At 37.9% G+C, this 24,663-nt stretch overlaps 1 protein-coding gene across 3 annotated transcripts in view; it reads left to right on the forward strand.

Moving 5' to 3' along the window:
- Positions 1 to 24,331, forward strand: part of LOC126248234 (inhibitor of growth protein 3) — a 177,838-nt gene extending 153,507 nt beyond the window's left edge. For 2 of the 3 annotated variants that reach the window (XM_049949063.1, XM_049949065.1), the window contains 7 exons: positions 5,222 to 5,350; positions 5,426 to 5,560; positions 6,221 to 6,304; positions 14,876 to 15,105; positions 16,802 to 16,956; positions 23,592 to 23,820; positions 23,935 to 24,331. In XM_049949063.1, the coding sequence (XP_049805020.1) occupies positions 5,222 to 5,350; positions 5,426 to 5,560; positions 6,221 to 6,304; positions 14,876 to 15,105; positions 16,802 to 16,956; positions 23,592 to 23,820; positions 23,935 to 24,051 (1,079 nt within the window). In that variant the 3' untranslated portion in view covers positions 24,052 to 24,331. The remainder of the gene's footprint in view (positions 1 to 5,221; positions 5,351 to 5,425; positions 5,561 to 6,220; positions 6,305 to 14,875; positions 15,106 to 16,801; positions 16,957 to 23,591; positions 23,821 to 23,934) is intronic. The other variant, XM_049949064.1, reaches the window with a different exon arrangement.
- Positions 24,332 to 24,663: the final 332 nt, after the last annotated feature.

Here is a 24,663-nt window from a genome sequence, read left to right on the forward strand (position 1 = left end):
GCCGGTGTGGGTGCAGCACCTGGAGCAAGGTGTGGTGGTGCTGTCCATGGAGCAACACCACCAGTCATGCGCTGTTGTGATGCTGGGAGCAGTAGGATGACAAGAATAGCAGCAAAGCTTAGTCCCATGTGTGGTGGGTGTGTAGTTTATCCATCTGCTGTGTAAAAAGTGCGTCACAAATTGAGGTCCATTATTACTCACAAGCCACTCTGGTAAACTCTGAAGGCAAAATTGTGGATTGCAGAGCTTGATGTGTACACTGTGTTATTGTAGAGCACATGGGAACCACAAAAAGAAACTTGCTATGTGCATCGATGACAATTGGCTAACGAGTGTTCCAGCAGCATCCAGCAAAATCAAAATGCAGGCATTTCCAAGGTGTGTCAGGCTTCAGCTAATTAAAGGACTGTTGAGGAGGGGCTGCCTGGTATTTCGTGTGAGCATGGCACTGAGCCATAATCTACTCTATTTGTGAGTCCATGCCAAACCATGTGCAATGAAAATGAGCTAATAGTTTGGTGCAGACTATGCCCAGTGACCCTGATGAAGCAAACTAAAAGCATGTCTCTGGAGAACATTTGGAATCACAACACATGATTGTTCAGATTCAGTGAATAGAAATGTGACACCTTGTAGCACAGACAAGTCGTGCCGAAATGCAAAGTATTTTTGAACTACTGGGCTAACAGTATGTTTCATGGTCCGAGGCCAACCAGTGAAGACATAGTGCAACAGAATCTGCAAGTCTGTATCCAGTACTGTGGCATGGGCAATCTTCAGGTGATCTAATGGAAACTGATTCAGTGCGTCAGAGTCATTTGCATCAGTGTGGCAACAAGATGTTTCTGCTGCATCAAAGCCTGCATCTGGTCCCAAGGGAAGACATGAAAGTGTGTGTGCTTTGACATGCTTGGATGTGGGACTGTACATCATCTCGTATTGGTAGAATGATAAGTGTTGCAATTCCTGTGCAATGCAATTGAGGGCCGTGCTGAAAAGTGTCTGCAAAGTCTTGTGGTTGGTGACCAAGTAGAGCTTCCTTCTGTACAAATACTGATGAAATTTAGTGTATCCATAGATAATAGCAGGAGCCTCTTTCTCCATTTGAAAATAGTAGCTCTGAGCTCTGTTTAGCAATTTGGAGGTAAAGGCCATTGGTCTGTCAGCAGAACCAATCCTGTGCGAGAGTACAGCGTCACTGCTGTACAAAGAGGCATCCATGGCCAAGACTACAGGTTTGGAAGGAACAAAGTGAACTAGGCAACGATCGCTGCGAAAAGCTTCTTTGAGGCATCAAAAAGCAATATCACATTGCAGCAACCACACAAAAAGTACATTCTTGTGGTGAAGGTGGTGCAACAGTGCCGCAATTTGAGCTGCATTCTGAATGAAGTGGATGTTATATGTCAGCTTCTGTAGCACTGACTGTAATTCAGTAACATACCTTGGACGTTTGATGTCACGAATGGCCTGCTAGTGAGACTGCTTTGGATGAACACACTGATTATTAATTACATGCCCCAACTGCTCAGTCTCTGTTTTAAAGAACACACGTATGTTTGTGTTGGATTTAAGGCCTGACTTGGAACAGGGTGCACAAATTACTAAGGTTCTCATCTGCTGTGCCACCTGATACCACTATACCATCTAAATAATTTGTATACAAAGGCACAGATGCAGTTAATTCTTCCAAATAGCATGGGAAAATTGCTGGTGCAGGTGCACTTCCAAAAGGCAAACAAAGGAATTTGAAGAGTCCTCTTGTGTATTAATGACAAACACTTGCTGCGATTGTTCATCTAAAGGGATCTGGAGGTAGGCATCACATAAATCAGTCGTGGAGAAGTAACGATCAGCTCCCAAATGGTCCACAAGTTCATCGGGTAGAGGTAAAGGAAATGAATTGATCACTGTATGAGGGTTCACTGTTGCCTTGAAGTCTGCACAAATACCCAGTTTGCCTGAAGGATTCTTGATCAGTACTAATAGAGATACCTACTAACTGGCTGTGATGGTGTCGTAACGCCACTGTCCTGCTACTGTGAAAGTTCCTGAGCAACCTGTCCATGGAGCGCATGTGGCACAGTGTGAACCCTGAAGAAGTGTGGCTGTGCACTATCTTTTATGGTCACATGCGCAACGAAATGAGAAGATTTGGCTGCAAACAAGTCTTTGAATCCAGCCCACAAGTGAGCAACACTGTCCTTCGAATCAAAGGGAGTAACTGACAACACATTTTCTACCACAAGCACCCAAACAAATCAAGGCCAAATATACTTGCACTATTCTGTGAATACAATCTTTTGCAAATTCCGGTACACAGCAGGAAAGCTGCAAGAACTGAGCACTGGAATGTCTTGACAATCATTTGCTGTAAGCATAGTGTGTGACTTGTACAGCTTGGGCTTGCAAAGAAGATTATTAGTATTGTGACTGAGCAAAGAAACTGTGACACCCATATCTAATTGCAACTGAATAGTTTGACCAGGTATCACAAGGTCTACAAAGAGTTTGTTCGAGTGGCGATGAACTGAAGAAGAAGTTACTGATTTTTTGAATTGCACAGCTACCATATTTCTGATCCACACTAGAAGCACTGTTTTGTTAAGAATACACAACATGTACAACAAAGTTTGATTTCTGTGGGCATATAGTAGGAGAGGGAGCCTTCTTTTTCTGGAAGCATACTTCTTGAACATGTCCGTTCTTGCTACATGAAAAACAAGTTCCGTTTTGTGACAGGCATGTGTGATGCTTATGCACTGAGGAGCAGTGCGTGCAAGACTTCATGCCAGTACCTTGCTAACCTGGCTGTTTACTTGGCTGACTATGCTGAGCCACATAGGCTGCTGTATGCTCGACTTTTTAAGCGGTATGTTTACGTGGATGTGCAGTGCTATTGCTAGGAGTCACAGTGAAAATTTTAATTGAGAACTATCTACAACACTGTCACAACAGTCTTGATAGTCAATAATTTGCAAAACTTGCTGCAAAGCAGGGTTGGGATACTTGAGAGTGTTTTTCCTTATTCTATTATCACCCACATTCTGAGTAATAGTGTCACATATCATGAGGTCAAAATATATTTGCCATACTCATATTTAATGTTAAACTACCTAGTAAGCCCATGTAAGTCCGTCACTCACTTTCTATAATTTTGTCCTGACTGCTTCTTTAGTTTGAAAAACGTTAAACCATGCAACCACCATATGGGCTTTCTCATCATTGTATCTATTCAAAGCATAAATTAATTCTTTATATTGTATAAGATCTGGCCACAAAATGGGGACCAATTTGCAGCACGTTGTATACACTCACACTCTGGCCATTGATTAGAAAAGGGGTTGTTTAACAGTACCTAGTGTTTGGTGTGCAGATAGATGCGCTTCAAACTGGACCAAGTACTCTATCCAGCCCTCTTTGTCCTCCTCAGGTAGGTGAAATGGAGAGAGTAATAATGGCTGCCAAAGTTGTGGCCCTGCCTAGGTGGTGGTATCTGATAGTGATTCTCACTGGCTGCTGTCTGCATTTGAATGAAGGCCCTCATCATCTCAGTAAGCTGGGTCATTATTTAGCACCTGTAACTAAAGAAGCTGTGTTAGATCGAGCATTGGTGCCAATGGCAGTTGTGGCACAGCTAAGTGCGGGGCAAGCATACACGGAGCTGGGGGTTGAAGGTAGCTATAACAAAGCAAAAAATACTAAAGCTAAATCAATATGTGGCAGCAAGAACAACTTAACTGAAAGAAAATGGAAATCACAGATCTGAAACAGAAATATCCACTCACACAAATGGTAAAAGCGCTACAGAAATGTCCAGAAAGCAATGAAAAATTCAACAAAGTTTGTTACTAGATGTTATGATGTGGTATGGTGAATGTGAATGTGATGTTCTGAAGAGCCAAATCTTATGTCCTCACTGCTAATGATTCAAGAGTGCTTCTAGTTGAGATTACTTGCGTTTCACCAGTTGGTGTCGACAGTGTACTTAGGTGCACGCCCATTTGGGCCTCTGCTTATAGTAGCCACAGCTGCCACAAGTTGTCAACACTGTAGCAGTTCTTTTGCAAGAGTTGAGTACATTATATTTATTTAAAGTGCATTTGTGTCAACTAATCTTTCAAAGCACTGCTCGCGGCACCCACAATAATCTTAGAGGAACTGGCTCTGGCAGTATCTATAAACTATGATACTACAGGCTTGGTATTTAAATTATAACACAAGACCAAAAAATGACATGTTACAAAACTCAAAACAAGAAGTGGGAGTTAGCATGTTGGAAGTTAGACTGTCATATCAGATATCACAAGAGTATGCAGAAAAAATTATTCCATATTGACCATGTCTAATCAGTAGAAGACCTGATGATGTTATTTGAAGCAATGCAGATGAACTATAGCTGAGAGTGAAGGATTTCAAGCAGGGGAGCACAGTTTTGTAGCTCCACTGAGGAATTAACAGCCAGAAGAATGAAGTCACCCTACTTAGCAGGTGATATCTTGTTGCCCATTGATGATTAAAAGAAAATATGCTACAGATCCCCCTCCCCACTTCAAATTAGTTTGGGAATCCACTAAAATGACAAAATTAGCCATTGTTACATACAAATGCTGTTAAACATAAAGTGAATGTATAGATTAGCCACATCATTAAGACTAAATGACCACTAGAGATGTGTTACATGTACTGTTGCTAGAACAGCCTGTCAAAACTGGTTAATTGAACTGTGACTGATTACTGTTGAAATGAGTCACTTTTTTATGTAATCTTTAGATATGTAACCTTGTTGACATAGCTGTTTACTGAAAGTGGCAGTAGTCAGAACATAAGCTGCAAATGAAAATCTCTGGAAATGGAAATTAATGATTCATTGCTTTTGAAAAAAATATTTAGCTACATATATTTGATTCTTACTAATACCTGACTTTGTTATAGCTGTCCTTCTACTACTGCTGTGAATTGTGGAGGGCCTTCCTATAAAATAATTTACCATCATTCTTAGCAAGCTGAATAAATTATAAACAATTTAATTATATGCAATAATGTAGGAAAAATTCAAGTAAATACTGACATTTATATTGACTCTTAGTAAGTGGCAATCAATTTCCTGTATTAGGATAATATCAACAGAAACTATTAGCCATTGGTTTAGATATATTTGAAACTGTAAAGGATGCCTAATGCCTGCCATAATATTGAAAGCTGGTTTTATTTCTTTCAGATAACCTTGAAAGTCTTGAAAAACGGGTGAAGATCTTCTTTGCAGCAGCGCGGAGAATGAAAGCACATGAGAAAGACCGTGAATATCAGCTGATATGCCGAGACTATATTAGAACACTGGACTTTGCAGGTATGCAAATAGAAGTTATAGTTTGTCCTTTGTATTTATCATCAATATTTCTTTCTATTTAAATACTTGTTTCAGATGAAAAAGTGGCAATGGCTACCCAGATGCATGACTTGGTGGAAAGATACTTGAGAAAACTGGATCAGGAACTTCTCAAATTTAAATATGAACTTGAAGCAGATCATCGAGGAATTACAGAAATATTAGAAAAGAGTATGTTTTTCATTTGCAAATTCTAAAATATTGTATCCCAAGTAAAAAACAAAAAGGTTTCAGTAAATAATAATAGTTATGTTCTGAATCTCTGCACTTACACCTACCAACTTTCTGCTCCATCACCCCCTTCCCCCCCCCCCCCCCCCCCCCCCAAAAAAAAAAAGTTTTTGTCTCACTTGAAAAATATTATCTTAACTGTGTTGTGCAACATGGAACTTTCATGTTTATAACCAAATTTTATTGTCAGACTTCTTTCTCTTTATTTCATTTTACCTCACACTCAGTAAAAGAAATCAGTTTGTTTGAATATTGTTTGCGCCTCATAGTTTGTTCATGGTTTCTTAATTAATGCGGGTGAAAGCTGTTCCTCTTACATCAGTTTTAAGTATATTATTGCAGTGTTGTATGTACAGATGCATCAAAACTGATTTTGTGGAGAAATATGTGTTACTTGCTAAGGAGTCAGTTGTTATGAAATTTCTGTCTACAAAGCAACCAGAAGTTAAGAAAATCTTATCTTTTATTTTAACTGACAATATTACACTTTAGTGTGATTAATTATTTTGTGGCCTGTGACATATATTCGTTAATAGTTGTGAATACATAACATGGCCTTGGTTTCATGTTTATTTTGGTTACCGAGTACATCTGTTTCAGGATCTTTGGAAATGGACCAACCATCTGTCACAAAGCAACAGAAGGACCACTATAATTTCACAGTTCCAAGGGCTACGCATTATGGTATGTTGGAATCTCACTAGTTCCATTTTGTCTTATGGTTTTACTACTTTTAATTTACGGATCTTGAATTTTCAATAAAAAGGAATATTATTTTATCCATGCTGGATCTTGCGAACAATGTGACCATTAAGGATTGTTGAAGAATCAACCAAAGACAAATGTAGAGTAAAAGTCAAAATGGGCCAAGTGCCAAAAAATCTGATTCCGAGTTACGTAGTATTTGTTTAGTTATTTATTTATTTATTTATTGACAAAACTATTTTAATGAAAAAACCGGTACAATATTTTTTATTTATCACTACAGCAAGAGTCATACAACTATTGTGATTTTTTTGAAGTTCCCTTCCTTTGAAAATAAATATTTTATTCTTAGAAACACAGAACATGCTTAATGCTGTACACGTATCGGCAAAAACAAGATAAATACTGATGAAAGAAATCACAAGTGTTCATCAGTTTTATTTATAATAATCATTTTATTGATATATTTTGCAGAGATTAAACTGTGGTTAAATTATTTTTGATCCTTCATTTAATTTTGTAAAGGACAAAGAAATTTTAATTGATTAACTGTTTGAAAAATGTTCTGTTAGCTACTTTAAAAGACAGCAGCATTTGTTGAAGATCCTTTTTCTTTTCAGCTGACAATTTGTTTTTAAATTGTTGTGATGTTAAAATAAAATTCTTTATTTTGTCAGTGGTAACCCCTTCCTTGAAAATCTTGTAGGTGCTCCAGTCTTCAAGTTCATTAAACACTGTTCTCGTCTTGACAACACCAGGTGCAATTTTTTTCACTTGAATTCAACTACATTTGGAAATATTTATTCTTGTTGTGTTATTGTGTGTGTCGGCTACTTTTTTAAAATGAAAAAGTCCTGAGGCTGGAGCATAGTAACCACAAATGGATTGTTAGGTGTTTCATTCTCCATAAGTTTTACAAGATCCTTAGGTACTTGACACTCTGACATTCTTCCAGCCTCTTACATTTTTCAATCTGTGTCACCTGCTGTAGAAAATTACAAAGCTTTGTGGCATTTAACCTGATTTCAGCCTCAGCAGTAGGCCAGCACATAACAATCCTGCTATCTTTCGGGCCTTATCTGCACTACGAGAAATAATTGTAGTCCTTAGTTTGCTCTTCAGGTTGTTGGAATTGCCACTTAGCTTGATTTTTCAGGTCTAACAAAAAAATAATTTTTTACATGTAGTCCATTAATGATTTCCACTGTACAAATACTTTTAAAAGATCTTTCTTTAATCCCATAACTGATTTTGAGCTACCATACCCATCTTCAGATGGCTGACTTTTCAAATCATATTTAATGTTTTTGTTATCAGTATTTCATCAGCTCTTGCACTGGACAGGAATATTTGAATATTTAGTGCCGCTCTGTATGTTGTGTGGATGGCAAAAACATGCTAGTGTGCCCATATCTGAGTACGTAAAAACTGAAACAGATGCATGCGTTTACATATGTTTCAGTGGACAGCACTCGGTCATGCTTTGGTTTTTAGGCTTTTTCAGGGCAATGCACGAACTACTGGAGTGAAAACAGCGCACCCATTTTAAATAAATCTGTAAGGCACACAAACACTTCATATTCTTAATGTGAATTTCAGTCTGAGGCACGTGCTTTACTTTCTATGTTTTTGTTTACAATGCAAAGACCATCCAATAAGCAAAGATAATGCTTACTTCATATTAAAAAGAGACCTAAATTAATCAAAGAAAGTATGTGGGAGTTGCAGTATGTTAAGAACAGTAAGAACAGAAAAATACTTATATTCTAGGAGTGAACTTCTTATGTAAGGGCTATAGGACAGGTTGTTTTAAAAAGTTTTATTTATTTATTTATTTTAATTCGCTCCCCCCTTCCCCCCTCTCCCCCTCTGCCCCCCCCCCTCCCCTCCTAGTAACTAGCAGCAGGAATTTTAACAAAGCATATGCTTACACTCATTAGAAAGCCCATGCCCTAGAGTTAATGAAAAACCTTAGTTCAGCTCTATTTGTTATATGTGTGATTCCAGCTGTAAGTGATTTAAAAACAAAGAAACTAGTTTGTTCTGTTTTCATTTCACTGATAAGTTACACCATCAAATTGTTGGGAAATTCATCATACTGGGAAGATAATTTTAGAATACAGAAGCATGTTATAAGAATTATATCTGGTGATAGTTCTGAAACACTATTTTGAGGGTTGTTCAGAGAAATTTGTTAATGTACAGCAGTTCAAAATACACACTTCCATTGTTGTTCTGTGGTGTTGCCAGTTTTTTTCTGTTCTGTTTGTATATTTACTAGTATTGCACTCATAAATAATCATTACAAATACTATAGCAGACTCTGCTCTCATCATCAACCACAACATGCACTGTTCTTCCTTCCCTTTCTGTTATGTAATTTGTTTAATCATCGAAAGTGCACTGCAAGACGATGATGTGTGACAGGAAACCTCGTGATTGGCATCTTTGCTTGTAGTCCATCTACCAGTAAACAGTTCCTGATGCTCCTGGCTGACTATGTGATTCAGCTGCAATATTGGTCCACATCTATGCTGGTTGCAATGTGTGATCAGTATGGGGTGCTCATCTATTACAGTGTTTCGGGAGCAAATCAGTATGCTGCTGCTATTCAGAACTTGCCCATTGAATACATGCACCTTTGCTGCTTTTCGTTAATACACAGCTGCCTGACTCCTCGTTGTTGAACATGTTGGGCCATTCTTCAAAAGGGCCATCCAACATCACACAAGTCTGCAACAGAAGCTTACTTAAATTCAGTGAATTGCACAAATTGTGCTCAATCAGTGCTGTAGTCACGTTTACATTGTTTACTAAACTAACTTAAATTTCACAGCTTTGAATCATTGCCTTTCGTTCCCTCTATAAGTGAAGTGTGTAAATATAAACTTCGTGTGCCACATATTTATAGGTGCTTCTTTTTAGTTTTTTGTTACTGTAATTTTCCTTCACATTAGTAAATTCTGTGCCTTGGTAATTAACTCTCTAAGATAAATTGTGTGTTGTAATGGGAAATGTTCCAAAGTGTTAAAAACCATAACAATAAACTGTTTGAACACAAGGCTTGTAGTTCATGAGGACTTAACTGCAAGGGAAGTACAACTGCTTTTTACAGTTTGCTGCTAGTTTTGGTGTAGTCATACTGACAAATCAAATGAGTGGCCCAAATTGATGACAATAGCAGTGTTTGTGAAGACTACGAAAACAAGTAATGTTAATTGCATTCAAATGAGATAGTTGCTATACATTAGAAATGAAGAATTTCAACATTTGACAACCGGAGCTGAGGACAGAGATACAACATACAGAAACTTAATCAGTAGTCAGTTTGTAATATATAGAATTAAAGCTTGAGCATAAGTTACCGAAGTTGTGGTTTGCCTAGTGATAAAAGAGCTAATATGTGAGGTCATCATTGCTGTCCAGGCAAGAAATAACTGTCAAATTACTGGTGCACAGTCAAGTGAGTTGTATTGGTCTTGATGGCCCAGACATTAACACTCAGGTGGGCATGCCCCGGCATTTACGCCACAATTATGTCTTCACACTGTTTTTAGGCAAACCAAAGGGTAAAAACTGAAATGAAACCGCATGTCATTGCATTAATTATTTATTACAGATGAAAGAAAAAAAATCAGACAGAACAAACTTCCATCCGCTGGTCATTATCATCACGAGAGAAACATGTAACGTTCTGACGAGAATGCTTCTTGTTGACATTGTTTCCACAATTGCTGCTCAATGTCTTCGTCCCGGCATTTTTGTTTCGTCTACATATGTGACATATTTCAGGTTTAGGTTTGTCAGGAAATGGGACTCCTTTTCTGAATTTTTCAAGAAATATCTGTATATCTTTTGGAAGGTTCATTAGTTTTGCTCTTTGTCCTAGATGAGCATTCATAAGACTACGCGACAGGTTTTTTAGAAAAAGCTATCATCTGTCTTTATTCTCTGGGTAGCGGTTAAAGATGGCATTCGAATTTATTCCTGCAATATCAAGATGTTGACAGAATAAGGCCAGCGACCATCTCCTGGTTATTCTGGCTGTTGTATATGATGCACACGTCTGATCCACAGTATGATTTTAGATATGGCCCAGCGAACTGTTTTTCCCAATACACTTCGAAATTGATGATATAAAATGTTTTTGCGTCACTGAGGGCCTATATTTTGATACCATACTTCACAGGCTTATTTAGAATGTACTGTACAAAACCACAACAGCCTCTAAAGACCTGCAGCATTTCATCAGTTGTCACAAATTAACTGGCATTATAATGAGCAATATAGTTCTTTACAAATCCTTGGCGAAACTCATGAAGAGGTCCCAGTTTATCTGTAGACCTTCTTTCAATTCTTCTTTCTATATTGTCAAACCTAATTGCTCTAAGAATAAAATGGAAAGGTTTATAACTGAAAAGTGATCGTAAGATAGCCATAACAGTACCATCAGATGCTCACAGTTCACCGCAGTTGGCATAATGTCCTTTCTTTATGCCAATCATAAAAATTGCACTGAAAAGAGCATGAATTTCTTGTGCTGAAGTTGAAGTGTCTTTCCAATCACGAGCTCTAGAATGGTTTTTATCACTACATTTTTTTTCCTGGTCCATCTGTTGGTATGAACTACAATGTCTTCTATCATGTTTTAGTGATAAGATAAAATGCATCTAAAGGTGTAATTTTTTTTCTGGCAGTCCCTTTTGGGCCCGGTAAAGTTCTGGTAATGTTTCTAGCACTTGTTTTCCCTGCAGTTAGGGGCTGAGTAATCCAAAGAGTTTCACCATCTTCTCCAATATAAAATGTATAGTTACCTTTCGTAACATCATGTGCTGCTGTTTCTCCACTGTTATCTTCTTCCTGTGACTGTTCGGATTCACTACTGTGGTTGTCAGCTTCAATAATTTCCTCTTCCATATCAAAATCGATTTCAGATTCATCACATGTCAACTCATCTTCTGAAATTTCCGCTAGAATTCATAGGATCTCTTCTGGATCCCCTATAATATCACTTTCCCTGGAAATAAATATTGTGTACCCATAAAACAAAAAAATAACACTCTAAACAAGAATATGCATATAATGTTGAACAAATACTTGCATGACTAAGCGCGTGGTGGCAATCACACCGCGGAGGCAGAATTGGAGTTAACAGTGCTGTTGCAACAGAACAATGGCCAGGTTTGGTTTCAACCAAGGTTACACACATTCCATCTATGATGAAGACTGCATACTAGATTCCATGGAAACTGACAACTAGCACCAGCCAGTGGGCAATCAAAAGTGTTGTGGTGCGTATGCCGCGGCATGCCCACCAGAGGGTTAATAGTGAGGTAACGACTGAATGTCAAATCGTGGTCTTCCTTTTTCTAGTAATTAACTACAACCATGCAGGCATTACAGAACATGGTGTTGCTGGTAGTCATTTATGAAACTGAAGTCAAATAGAATATTTTATGAGTCATATTTCTGTTATAACAAAATACTGAGAATAGTGTGTTCCTTACCAATCCTTATTGTACTAAATCTTTCAAGATTTTTGTTAATATCTGTAGCCATGAAAATTGAGATTTTTCTTGTGTTGATAAGTCTGCAACTGCTTTTTGAACATTTCACTGCTACATGTGTGTTTGAACTAACATACAGCATTTTACAGATGCTACTATAGCTTCCTATGCTAACACAGTACATAACTGTAGTTCTCTAACACTATATGTAAAGATGATCATGCATGAAGTACTACTGTACATGCACTAAACTGAGACTACATTTTTCTGAATTGTATTGGTAATACATAGCACTTAATTATACAGCGTGTCCCAGGAGGAATGGTCAGTGTTTAGGGATATGACAGGAATGAGCATTTGAAGCAAAAAATTCAAGTGAATATGGGTTCTAAAACAGTACTTAAAGATCGCGTCCTATGTAAGTGACAGAAGTGACCGTTAGTGCGCAACAGCTTCAAATGACAAAACACTACCTCAGATATAGTTATGGAAGTGTCCTAGGTGAATAACATCCGTGGCACTGCCTGTCCTCTGCTGCAGCTTGCGACGTTTAAATTCAGACATGTTTGAACCTTGTCGCTGCAGACACGTGACAGTGAGAGTGACGGGTACGAGTCTTCTTGGCAAAGCACTGCAACGGATGTGCCGGCTGCTATGAGATACTTATCATCGGATTTTAAGCAAACTATGTGGTAAAAAAAAAGTTGATTCTTCCACACTTTATGGTTTGATATCTTCGCTTGATGAAGGACTGAATTTATTTTCATTATTTGTCATAGTTACTGTGCTGTATGAAACTAAGTAAATGACTGCACAAAATTTTTTATGAGTTTGTAGAGATAAAATCGCATTGCATAGACATTGCGTATAATTCATTTTAGACCATACATGATTTCATATGAAATGCAGCCAACATATCAAAATTGTATTTAAAGTTGAGAGCGGAATGATACCTGTTTCCATTCTTGAGATACTGGTTGTTAATACGCATCCAAGTAATTTCCTGCTCATTGGGAATCAAGTGGTTGTAAAAATCATCATATTTCATAAACAGTTCAAGATATCGGAACGAGGCTTTTTTTTTTTTTTTTCAAAATGACAGCATACAGAAAGGATGTATTTTGTTGTACGATTAACACTTGAAATGTTTTGCTCAAATATTTGAGTGGAACTGAAGTAAGACACCCCATAAATTCCACAGTGATTTTTCATCCGAATTTTCATAGCTAAATAAACAGTGAGGAATGGGCAAATGGTATTTCAAAATGACCAGTGTGCAGTCTAGTATTGCAAGTAAATAATTAATTGCTTGAAAGTAATCAGGGTAATTAAGGAAAGTTTAACTGCTGATTTGAGGTAAAATTGAAATATTTAATGAACAGCTGCTGCTGCTAGCTATGTAAACGAAGTGCCAAAAAAATTCATCTCTTCAAGGCCTAGCCACTTTGAACATAAAAAGATACTTTGGTGTGATATTTAACTGTCAAAAAGGCTTCCTTCAAATCTGTATGAGGAATTTCAGGAACAGAAGACACTAGGAAGGCAAATGAGGTGTCAACAAGATCATGCTTTGTGAATAAAACTTGAAAATAAAGAAAAGTGAAAGAAATTGGTCAAATATTTTGTGAAATGATTTGTCTAAAAGAAATAAAATAGAGCAGAGAAACATTTGACATGCCTTTGAATGATGCTTAAAATCATGGACAGAAAGCGACGTCCTTCAAATATTTCTCTATTTCTTATTTCTTACTTTTAGATAAATCATTTCACAAAACTTTTCACTTTTATCAGAACATTTTTATTCTTTACTTATGCAGATTATTTAGATTAATTGAAATACTTGGCCTTGACACTTATTTGGCAAGACCTAAAAAATATAATTTGAGATGCAGTGTTAACAATATAGATAAAACTTAGTATACAGAACTGGTGAGAGGATTGCAACTGAGTCAGTTAAAATATAAGAAGCAGCCAGCCCTGAACCCGGGACCAAACAATGATCCATATTCCTAGGCTGCGACACTACCATTACACCTTGTACACCTCCTGCAGATCAGAACTCTTTCATCTATATTTAACTAGCCAGCCGTTCTTCTGCATTATAGGCTGTTGAAAGTGTTTGGTCATGTAAAAAACATTTGTCTTTAATTTATTGATGAGATAGTCGGACATCTCTGTGCTCATCCATATAATTTCAAGGAATTTGTCGTGATCTTCGTAGATGATGATATAAATTGTCAAATTCTCCGTTAATATTCCTCCCTTTGTAAATTTCATGCACAGTGCTCCTTTATCGACTTATCTTCTTAAGTAAAGCTACTTTTGTTGCCTTACTCTTGAGTTAAAAGATTCTGTGGTTTAGGGGTATCATTTTATAGAAACAGCTGGTTGGCTCTGGTAGCCATCTTGTAGCGGGAGATAGTCGCTCACACACGACACACCAGAGTGTATTGCCCAATGCTGCCGCTTGTTGCTGGAGTGTCACGTATCCAGAGGTTGCTCACTGTCAGTCACTTCTGACACTTAACATAGGACGTGGCCCAAGAGCTATGATATTTGTTCCATAGAAGAGATGTGTTTCATGTAGCGAAGATGAACAAGTGCTAATAGCTCTTAAGGTATGCAAATTAGAGCCCACGTTTACTGAATATTTTTCCCTTTTTTTTGGTCAAGATACAAAAAACAAAGAGCTTGCAGTACAAGAGATTTGTTTCAGGTGAAGTAGTGCTCATAACTCTTAAGCCATGTATTTTAGAGCCCATGTTTACTAGACTTTTTTTGCTTTGAATGATCATTCCTGTCACATCCCTCAATATTAACCATTTCTCCTGGGAAGCGCTGTATTGTATGTTGACCTGACTTCAGTAATTTGTTTGCAGACTGGTTCACATTGTAATGAGTGATACTCCGTTTTATCCTTTCTTTCACTTTATTCTCATCATCCTCAACAGTATATCATATTATATGAAACAATAAAAAAATATTTCTGCATGTATGTTACAAATTTAAAAGATAAAATTGATATTCGCTTAACTTTCCACAGAAAAGAAACGTGAATCAGTGTCAACGGCACATGCAGCAGAGAAAAGAATGTGTGTTGAAAAATCGTTACCAGTTCCAGACCCACGTCAGTCAGCTACAGTTTCCGGAAGGGTGACTCCTTCTACTACTCCTGCAAATACATCAAATGTGGGATACAATTTAGGTCACATAGGAGCAGGTGGAAATGCTATTGCAGCTGCTGCTTCTCAGGCTATAGCTGCAACCCAACAGGTAGTAACGCGCGCGCGTTGCGTGCGTGCGTGCGTGCGTGCGTGCGTGCGTGCGCACCTTATATTTACATGATGAAAGTTAATGACCTTGATGTCCTTATCAGTTGGTAGCTATAACATTTTCATTTGAAATTGTGTTTGGACACAACCACCAACCAGCTCTTCTCCCAGATGAATGGCCACTACCAAACTGTGACTGAGAGCAGAGTTGACCATCCAGTGGCAGAAAACACTGCTGCCCACAGCATGCCTCACAAGCCATGGCATCTAGATCCATCTCCACAACAGCAGATTCTCTGAGTTGTGTAGATGGCAGTTGTTCTTGCAACATATCCTTGGATTTTATAGCCGTCCTGGCCTCACCCTCCACTACGCCATGCCCCACACCCACCTCCACCCACGGCCCATGACAGTAACTTCCCTCATCCTGCACTGATACTCTCTTCTACACACTCTCCATCTTCCTCTGATCTATCTCCCCGTCCCAATCCGCTTATCCAAGACATAGTGCTCCATGCACAACTTCCCTAGCCGCAGCCAGTTTGAGCTCATCTGTACAGCATTCCTGTCCCAGGCACTTGTTTCCTCTCCTTACTAGCTATCAGTCGCCCTTCCCCAACCCTTTCCATGGCAGGCATCACTAATCATCAGCAATCATTCTTATGTGATTTGGCATTTATTGTAATTTTAATTCTGTGACTGGATGCTGTACCTACGCCCACTAATGTAAATTATCCTATGGGAGGAAGATTGTGTGCACCATCTGTTTGTGAACTTTTTTCCTATTGGAATTCATATTTCAACTATTTGTGTCTCATGGTTTTTGAGATGGAGATAGGGAAGCAGCTCAACATTTGCCAGGAGATGTGTGGAAAACTGTCAAATCATCACACTTGGGGTGGCAACACTTGGGGTGGCAACTCTGCCAGACCAATAATAATCAGTTCATTCTACAGATTTGCTTAATGATTTCTGGCAGTATAAAAGTATAAAGTGTGGTTCATAATTCTTCTGTAATTTGGCTTCTGTATCTAAAAAATAATGTGTTTCACCCTCTCATGTTTTATTTTCTGTCACTAGGGCATAAACAGCGGATTACTATTATTATTATTATTATTGTTGTTTTAACATGAATTAGCCAGAGCATCAATGAATGCCACTTTGTTTTATTTATAATTTGGATGCAGTTTGAAAATCAGGAGAATTACCAAACTAAGTTTTTCCATCAGGACTAGAATATAAATCAATTTCTAATTTGTACAATGTTTTTGGAGGTCCTCCCCTTCCTCTTTTATTTCTTCTTCACTGGTGACTGTAATGCTTCATAACCCATAGACATAATAATTTTTCATAATGTCACTCTGTGCTTCAGGCTGGCTAGTAAGAAAATGCTTGCAGCAGAAACAAATTCTCTCTCCATGAGTGAGGTTTTTCAATACTTTGCATCACCTTTCAACAGTGTAATTACATTATTTAGTTTGATTGAACACATCCACTGTGATGTAGATCGCCTTCATCAGTCATGAAATTCTCTAGCAGAAAAACTCCTTTATTAGGATAAAGTGAACAATAGAATCTAATGGATGAGGGAAGATAGAGTAATTTAAATATGTTGTGTTCTGTTAATTATGTTTTAGATATTTTGTGTATTTGTGTGAAAGAATCATTTTAAGGTGATATTGTGCTTTTACCTGCAGATGCAGCAGGGACGCCGAACTGCAAGCCTGAAGGCTTCATATGAGGCCATAAACATAGGTGTCCATGCTCATGAATTCAGTATAGGCAAAGAGCTGGCTGGTGCGGCTCAGACTGCTATTGCAGCAATTCAGGAGACAACAAAGAAGCAAAAAAAGTAAGAGTCTGAGGGGTAATTTTTATTTTAACCTAGTAAGATTATGACAGTGAAGCTTTCACAGTATTCTGAGCAATCAGCCAGAACTACATATCATTAAGGTTTCTTTTCACATGTCTCCAATTACAACAAGAAGGACCTGACATGGAATCAGTTAACTAATAAGCACCAGTAGAAAATTTGTTTTCTCTGAATATTCAAGTTCTGTTGTTAAACATACATTTGATTCATGAAATATTTATACAGGTAATGGAAATTCTTGAATAGAATATAAATGCTTATAGAAAGAACAGACCACCATTCACACTGGATGGAATTACTGTGTGGCAGATAATGTCTCAAGACATTGTGAACGTACACTTGACAACACCAAAAGTGGTGACAGAAAATCATAGCCAGTGTCAACATCTGGTACAACACTGTTGTGAATAAAATTAAACATGCCATTTTTCCAGTTTACACCAAGAACATATGAAAGAGGAATTATTGCTTGAAATATTATGCAAAAATTTTCCTTTTTGTATTCTAGACACATTCCTAGAAGAAAATACTTTTCTGCAAATAGAATACACTGTTATTAGCTGTAGGACAACACACAGACTCTTGAATAGTGAAATTTTTTCTCATTTTTGTTGTAGTTGAATGGCTTTCTATTTAAAGGAGCTATGCAGTTAATTTTCTTCAGTAGGTATAAGTGTTTTTAGGTTGTAAATCAATGAGGAGTCACTTGAGGTGGCAAGTATGGTAAAACTGGTGGCAATGTTTACTGGTAGCCCTCATGTATGGGATGGTTCTGACTTCTGGAAAAAATTATCATAATAATAAATTAATTCCATTGTAGCCTAGAAGAAAGATGAAGATAGTCAAAAGTTGATTATTTTATAGAATTCTGATAGGAGGAGACTACACACAATAACCCACTGGTTCCAATGTGCTGTAACATATTTATTGGAGACCACTCAAAAGTAACTCTTGTAGAAGGATTCAGTTCATTGGGCTTTAATTCTTTAAAAAAAGTGATCATAAAACAAAGTGTTCCATATTACCATTCAGGCAGTCTCTTCCTGAACTTCCTCTTGACAGTGCATTGTAATAAATGTCATGAAAGCATTCAAAACAAAAATTTTCTACACCATGCATATTGAAAAGAAGACATTTGGGTGCATGCACATTCCTTTTTCATAATAGTCACTGGAAAAGAAACTTGGATTATATTCATGAAAATGCATCTTTGCTGAATTAGTTAATGGTAAGGAACTTTCTTAGTGATAATACAAAACAATATGTGTTATGATTATGTATGACCACATATTATATTATTCCTGTTTATATTTTTGTATTATCCTGTGACTGTTTTACAAAGTAAAGTAGCTCTCAAGTTTTATACCTATAGTAATTGACATGGAAAAAAAACCATAAGCACAGTGATTTTGTTGCACTACACTCCAGTCAGCAACTAAATGTTCTCATTACTGCGCCAACTTGTTGAAGTAGGAAAGAGCTCAAACGTGGTAACTGCTGGCCTCAGTTTTTCTGAAAACTCAGGTTTAGTGTCCTAAATACTGTGTGGACAAATTTGGTGAGATGAAACTGCTTGACTTCCTTGTAGGAGCACCTTAGCAGAAGGGGAAACTAATTGTTGAGTAATTTATCACATTAGATGTTATTCCCAAATTTTGTGACACCATTATGCTTCAGTAACTGACAGTCTAATGCACTCAGTTGCGTTTGTCAATGCACCATTCATTCTGTAATAGCCAGTGACAGTATATGACTCAAAGTCAGGTACCTGAATTACCTCACTCTGAGTCCAGCTGCTTTATTCAAGTGCTATGCTTCATCATCGGGCTATTCATGACTGCATCATTCTATTGTGGAGGACGTTGACCAGAAGGTATGAGAGCTGGTGCATGGCATGGTGTTCCTGAGCACACTGCAGAAATTTGCAGCTGACATCATAGAACTGTCTATAGCAATGTCAAAGAAATACATTGCATTATTTGCTGGTGTACCATATTAACTCCTGTATTGTATACTAAGTAATCAGTGATGGAAGGACATACAAACAAATGTATTAAAATTTTTGTACAGTACGTTGGAAGTAATTCATAAAATAACTACAAATTTCATAAAACAGTTAGAGAGATACATTTTATTAATTGCTGATGTACCAGTCTTAACTGATGTATTGTATAGTATGTAATGAGTAATGGGTGACTATGTATGCATGTACAAATGAACCTATTGAAATTTTATACAATAGAGTAATTCATATAAAATATATGATTTCATGAAGTATTCTAAGTGGTGAAAGTCCATACATTATTATTCATGTTGGCGTGATTCGACATACTTGTCATTTTGTAATTTGTTGTGATTATGTGGTCAGTTAATGTTTTATATCTACATAGTGATGCATGCAGTCAGTGTTAATTCTCTTCCATGTTGCTGTATTTCAGTTTCAGGTACTTGGAAATGACGTAAAGTTAAAATTAGCTAATCGCACAAATTAAATGAAATACATTAACATACAGCCTACAACAGACCATGTTTTCAACTGTGAAACATACCGTGTTTCATGGGTCTGTTGGCATGGTTCAATGTCAACTTCAGGAGGCTGGAATACAAAGCAAACACGCGGATCTCAAGGGGAAGCTTTGTGATGATCACCAACTCTCCCGATTAGTGTGTTCTGAGAAAAATATCTATTGTGACAAGCAGAAAATAAGTATCTTATGATGAATCAGTATTTTTTGTAGCAGATGATGGCCTAGTATGAATACATAGGTCACATGATGTCGTTTGTAATCCCAAATATATCTGCAAGTCATCTTATAGTGTCTGTGTGTCTGTGACAGTTTGAGGCTGAATGTGTTTCTGTAGATCAGGGATGCTTTACAGGATAGATGGCCAGTGCTATAATCCCATCACTGTGAAACTACTACACTCATGTTCAGAAAAAAACAGAACGCCTCGAACAACCAGAGATATTCACAGGACATGTACATTAGTATGTTCTGCAGAAATGATTAGCATTTTGAACCATGTTGGCCCACAGGTTCAAGATCAACATCAGTATCACTGCACATCATCACCCCCTCTTAAATTGTGTCTGCGGCACTTGTTGTTGATATAAACTTAAGGTAATGGAGCAGTATGACTTAAGCAGATGTGCAGGATGCCTCACAGACATATGCGTAAACTGTACTGCCAAATCAGTGAGTTAAACTGTACTGCCAAATCAGTGAGTTTGAAAGAGGTCACATTATTGGAATGAGAGAATGTGATGCATCCATGTAGGAAATTGCTGCTTGTGTAGGACAAAGTGTTTTGGCAGTGCAACGGGTGTGTGCAGAATGGTTCACGGAAGGTCGTAGAACATGACAGCATGGGTCAGATTGCACCAGCCAGACCATGGCCCGAAAAGATCAACACCTCATCCGAATGGCATTACAGGACAGATTTGCATCCTGCTAGGCTCTGATGCAACAGTGTAACACATCGTACACTATCAGGGGTGACAGTTTGTTGCCATTTATTATGGCATGGGTTACGTGTGCATCATCCACTTCTCTGCCTACCTTTGAGACGAATGTGCAGAAACATGCTAGATGACAATGGTTTGTGGAATGATGTAATTGGGACAGGAATGGCATCTGATAGCGTTTTTGGATGAATCTAGGTTCTGTTTGTTTGAAAATGATGGCCACATTTTGGTTCGCCACAGATAGGGGAGTGGCATCACACTGACTGCATTTGCACAAGACATACAGTACCAGCTCAAGCCTTATGGTGTGGGGTGCTATTAGGTGCAACCATAAATCACATGTGGTGTGTGTCCAAGGCACTCTGACCATTGTGACCTACATGAATGACATCCTGTGACCTGTAGCCATACTCTTTCTGCACAAAACCCCAGCCACCATTTTTCAGCATGGCAATGTATGACTACATGTTGCTGCATGAACACCTGCCTCCTCAGTGTCACAGGATGTGAGCCTTTTCCCCTGGCCCGCCAGATCACCAGACTTGTGGCCAATCGAAAATGTGTGGAATATGATGAAATGACATCTCAGTGCTGTGACTCAATGCCAACCACCACAGATGAACTTTGGGAGCTGGTGAATGCAGCGTGGATGGCTATACCACAGGACACCATTCATGCCTTATATGCGTTGATGCTATGACATATGGATCAAGTTATCAGGGCCTGTGGTGGACCCTGTGCCTTCTAGGTAACAGGACACGTGCTGAACCGAGGTGACTGAAATGCTAATCATTTCTGCAGAACATACTCGTGTACATTATTCTGTGTATATGAACGGCCTATCTCTAGTCATTCAGAGTATTCCGTATTTTTTGGAACATGAGTGTATGTTCTGTGATATTAATTTGTTTCTGGTAGAATCAATCTCCAATACTCAGGCCAGCTGTGGTGCACAAGTGGCCTGCAGAAAAGAATGAGATATCTTGACTGTTCTCCTCTTGCACTGTACCTCAGCCCCATTGAAAATTTATGGCAAGGATGAAATGGACACTGTCAGAAAACTGGCTATATCTCATGCCAAGAACCCGCAGTGATCTTCAGAATATCACCCTAGCTGCCTGGGAACAGGTAACAGAAAACAAGAGATTTATTACTCACCTTGTAGTCCATACAACATGAATAAATTTATGAAAAAACATGCTGTGCCTTTTTGAGCTCAGAAAATCATGCAGTAAAACAAATAATGATTGCTGTAAGTAGTATTTGATCCAAATGCTGCTGTTGTGCAGTTGCTTACCAGTCTGTCATTTACACCATCAACCAACAAAGTCATTACACAGAATCCTGTAATATTCAGGTATTGCCCACTGTTATTCCACCCTTGACTCCATGTCACGACTTCAGGTGCCTTTTCCATGACGGAAATCTTTTGAATGAGACAGAGCTATATTTCTTGTGTTGAAACTGACCCCAGGGATGGTGTGATGGCTTCAATGCAGGATGGAGGCTGGTGGAGAGTTATGGCTGGTTTGCAGGTTGACCCAGCAGAACATGGCTATCAAAATAAACACTTTATTTTACTCAAATATTTGTACTCTTCCAATTCCGGGAAGCAACCATGCCCCTCTCGGTATATGGCAGGGGCTGTATGGCCTGCAAGGTGATAGTTAGTGCCCAGTTGGCTGGTTGTGAAACACATGCCAAGGATTGCTGGCACCAGTGCCCAATATTCAGCATGTGACATGGTATGTATGAGCGTATGGCATTGGTGGCCGGGAGACCCCTCGCGAAGTGGTTCGGCCGCCGCTCCACAAGTTCTTGAAAGCTACTACAGCGACTTGCGAGTGAATGAGGATGAAATGATAATCAGCACAAAACATGTGTCTTAACTGTGAACACCAAAGGCTAGTGCTCTTCATTGCTTGCTAACAGTTGGCGCTGACCAGTGTGTGCAAAGTATTTCTTTTTGTTTTGTATGTTCGGAAAATCTAGAAACATTTCCAGCAAATGCAACTCCCTCACCCCTTGAAAAAATTTATATGTATCTTCTCTGTGTTACCTATGTCTGGTGTAGCAATTGTTGTTTCAGATTAGGATTTTTTCAAACTTTTGCTTGTATTTTCTCACCTGTGATTGTTGCCGAATCATTTTTGTTGTGGCACATCTGAATAAAATTGTTTAGTCTTGAGAGCTATTGTTATAATGGACGTAAAGTAACCTCTGCACATGAACCTTAATCATAGTTATTAAAAGTGTTGTAGTATTGACAGTTTTGGTTGTTGCATCTTTGTCCTTATCATCGTCATCAACAGCAGGAGTAGCAACAACCAGTTCAGTCACTTGGTTATGTGGCCTCTTTGAGCCAGCATGCAGAATAGGTTCCCAGCAGGTTATTCTGTTTCTGCTTATCTTGAGCTTCCTGTTGCTAGTTCAGTCCATCTGTATTTCTTAAGTCTTTGTCCCATATGTCTAGTGGTGATCTTTTTTGGTAAATAGGACTCCAATGTAGTTATTTGTTTTGACCATTGCCATCTTTTGTTCGAGCGATGTGACAGCTGTTTCATGATATTCATTCTTTCCATTATGTCGCTAACCTTGTTGTATATCTGATATCAACTGAACTGCTGTCTTTCTGCCTTTGGTTGCATATTGCTGTTTATTTTACAGAGAAAAAGAAATATTTATTTGGCTTAAGCTCGTAATTTTAGTAACACATATGTAGTAGTCAGCAGCTAAGGGCATTAATACACACTTAAGAAATGGTACTCAGCTTAAAGAAAGCTAGATTAAATCCTGATGGTGGAGAAAAGGTTGGCTAGCAGGGAAAATAGACATGATGTCGCATAGTTCCTGATCACCGGACTGTGCACCAATGCATTAAATTAAATCCGAATTCTCTCTTGAACATGTAAGGGAATGTGTCATTGTTAATGGAGACCTATCTTGTTGGGGGTATTAATCTCAGTAATGTTTGAAAGGAATGTTTATTGCCTGTGCTCTGTTTTGTCTTGTTCCTCTCTGATCACTGTAAATAACGTGAATGTAACACTACACTGTACACACACTTATTTATTAATTACTTTAGTCAAATTGTTACAAATTTGGAAGATGCCCATCGCCAACTCTACAAGACATTTAATTTTTCCAGGAAATCATCGCATGCTTCATCAAATCAAGGTACAAGTTCCAATGCATCGGCTGTTTCAAATTCTGCGCATCAAACAGTTGCTGTGGTTGAAGAACCGATAGCGACAAATGAAGTGACAGCAGTTGACAATTCTGATGGCAATGATTGGGCATATGATCCAAATGAACCAAGATACTGTATTTGCAATCAAGTTTCTTATGGCGACATGGTAGCATGTGATAATGAAGATGTACGTATTGTTATATTTCTCTTTGTAACACCCATGTAGTCAGTTTTATATTGTTACACGTATATGTTGTTAAGAACATGTCTATTTTACTTCTGAGAATCACCTTTGTTTCAGTGTCCATTTGAATGGTTTCATTATGCATGTGTGGATGTGAAAGCCCCACCTAAAGGAAAGTGGTATTGCCCACAGTGCACTTCAACAATGAGGCGGCGCGGTTCACGGAAGAATTAAATTAGTGACATATGATATTGTAGGAAACTGAAATCAGGAAAGAGAAATGGGTCATTACTTTCATGACAGCAAAAAATGCAAAAGTAATGAACCATCAATCATATTTTACTCTTTTTTTCTAATGAATTATAATTGTGAGATCGAAGTCTAGAAATTATGTGATAAATTTTTATTTCTATTTAATATTTTTTATAATTTCTTTTGTTCAATAGGGAAGTTCCATTTCACTTTCCTAAATTTCAACAGGTTGTTTCCTGATACTAGAAAAAAAAAATAAATAAAAAATAAAACATTGTGCCAAAAAATTATATATAATTATTGTGGTGTTTAAAATAAAATGAATTGAATTATTTTTTACATTTAGCCTTAATATTAAGATATTTGTAATCTCCAGAGCCAATTAATCTTTTATGTGTCATCCATAATCTAAGACATTTTAATTTGCTACACAAAGCGGAGGAGTTTGCACAAAAAATTTTATTGATTTTTGAGGATTTATGAGAGTTTGAAATAACAGAAAGTCATGATGAGACCCTAGGAAAGAAAAATTTGATGACTTGTGGTAAGACTTAGCTACATAATATATGAGAGCTGAACATAATTCCATAGTTA

This window comes from Schistocerca nitens, chromosome 3 (genome assembly GCF_023898315.1).
Source record: "Schistocerca nitens isolate TAMUIC-IGC-003100 chromosome 3, iqSchNite1.1, whole genome shotgun sequence".
Classification (NCBI taxonomy): domain Eukaryota; kingdom Metazoa; phylum Arthropoda; class Insecta; order Orthoptera; family Acrididae; genus Schistocerca; species Schistocerca nitens.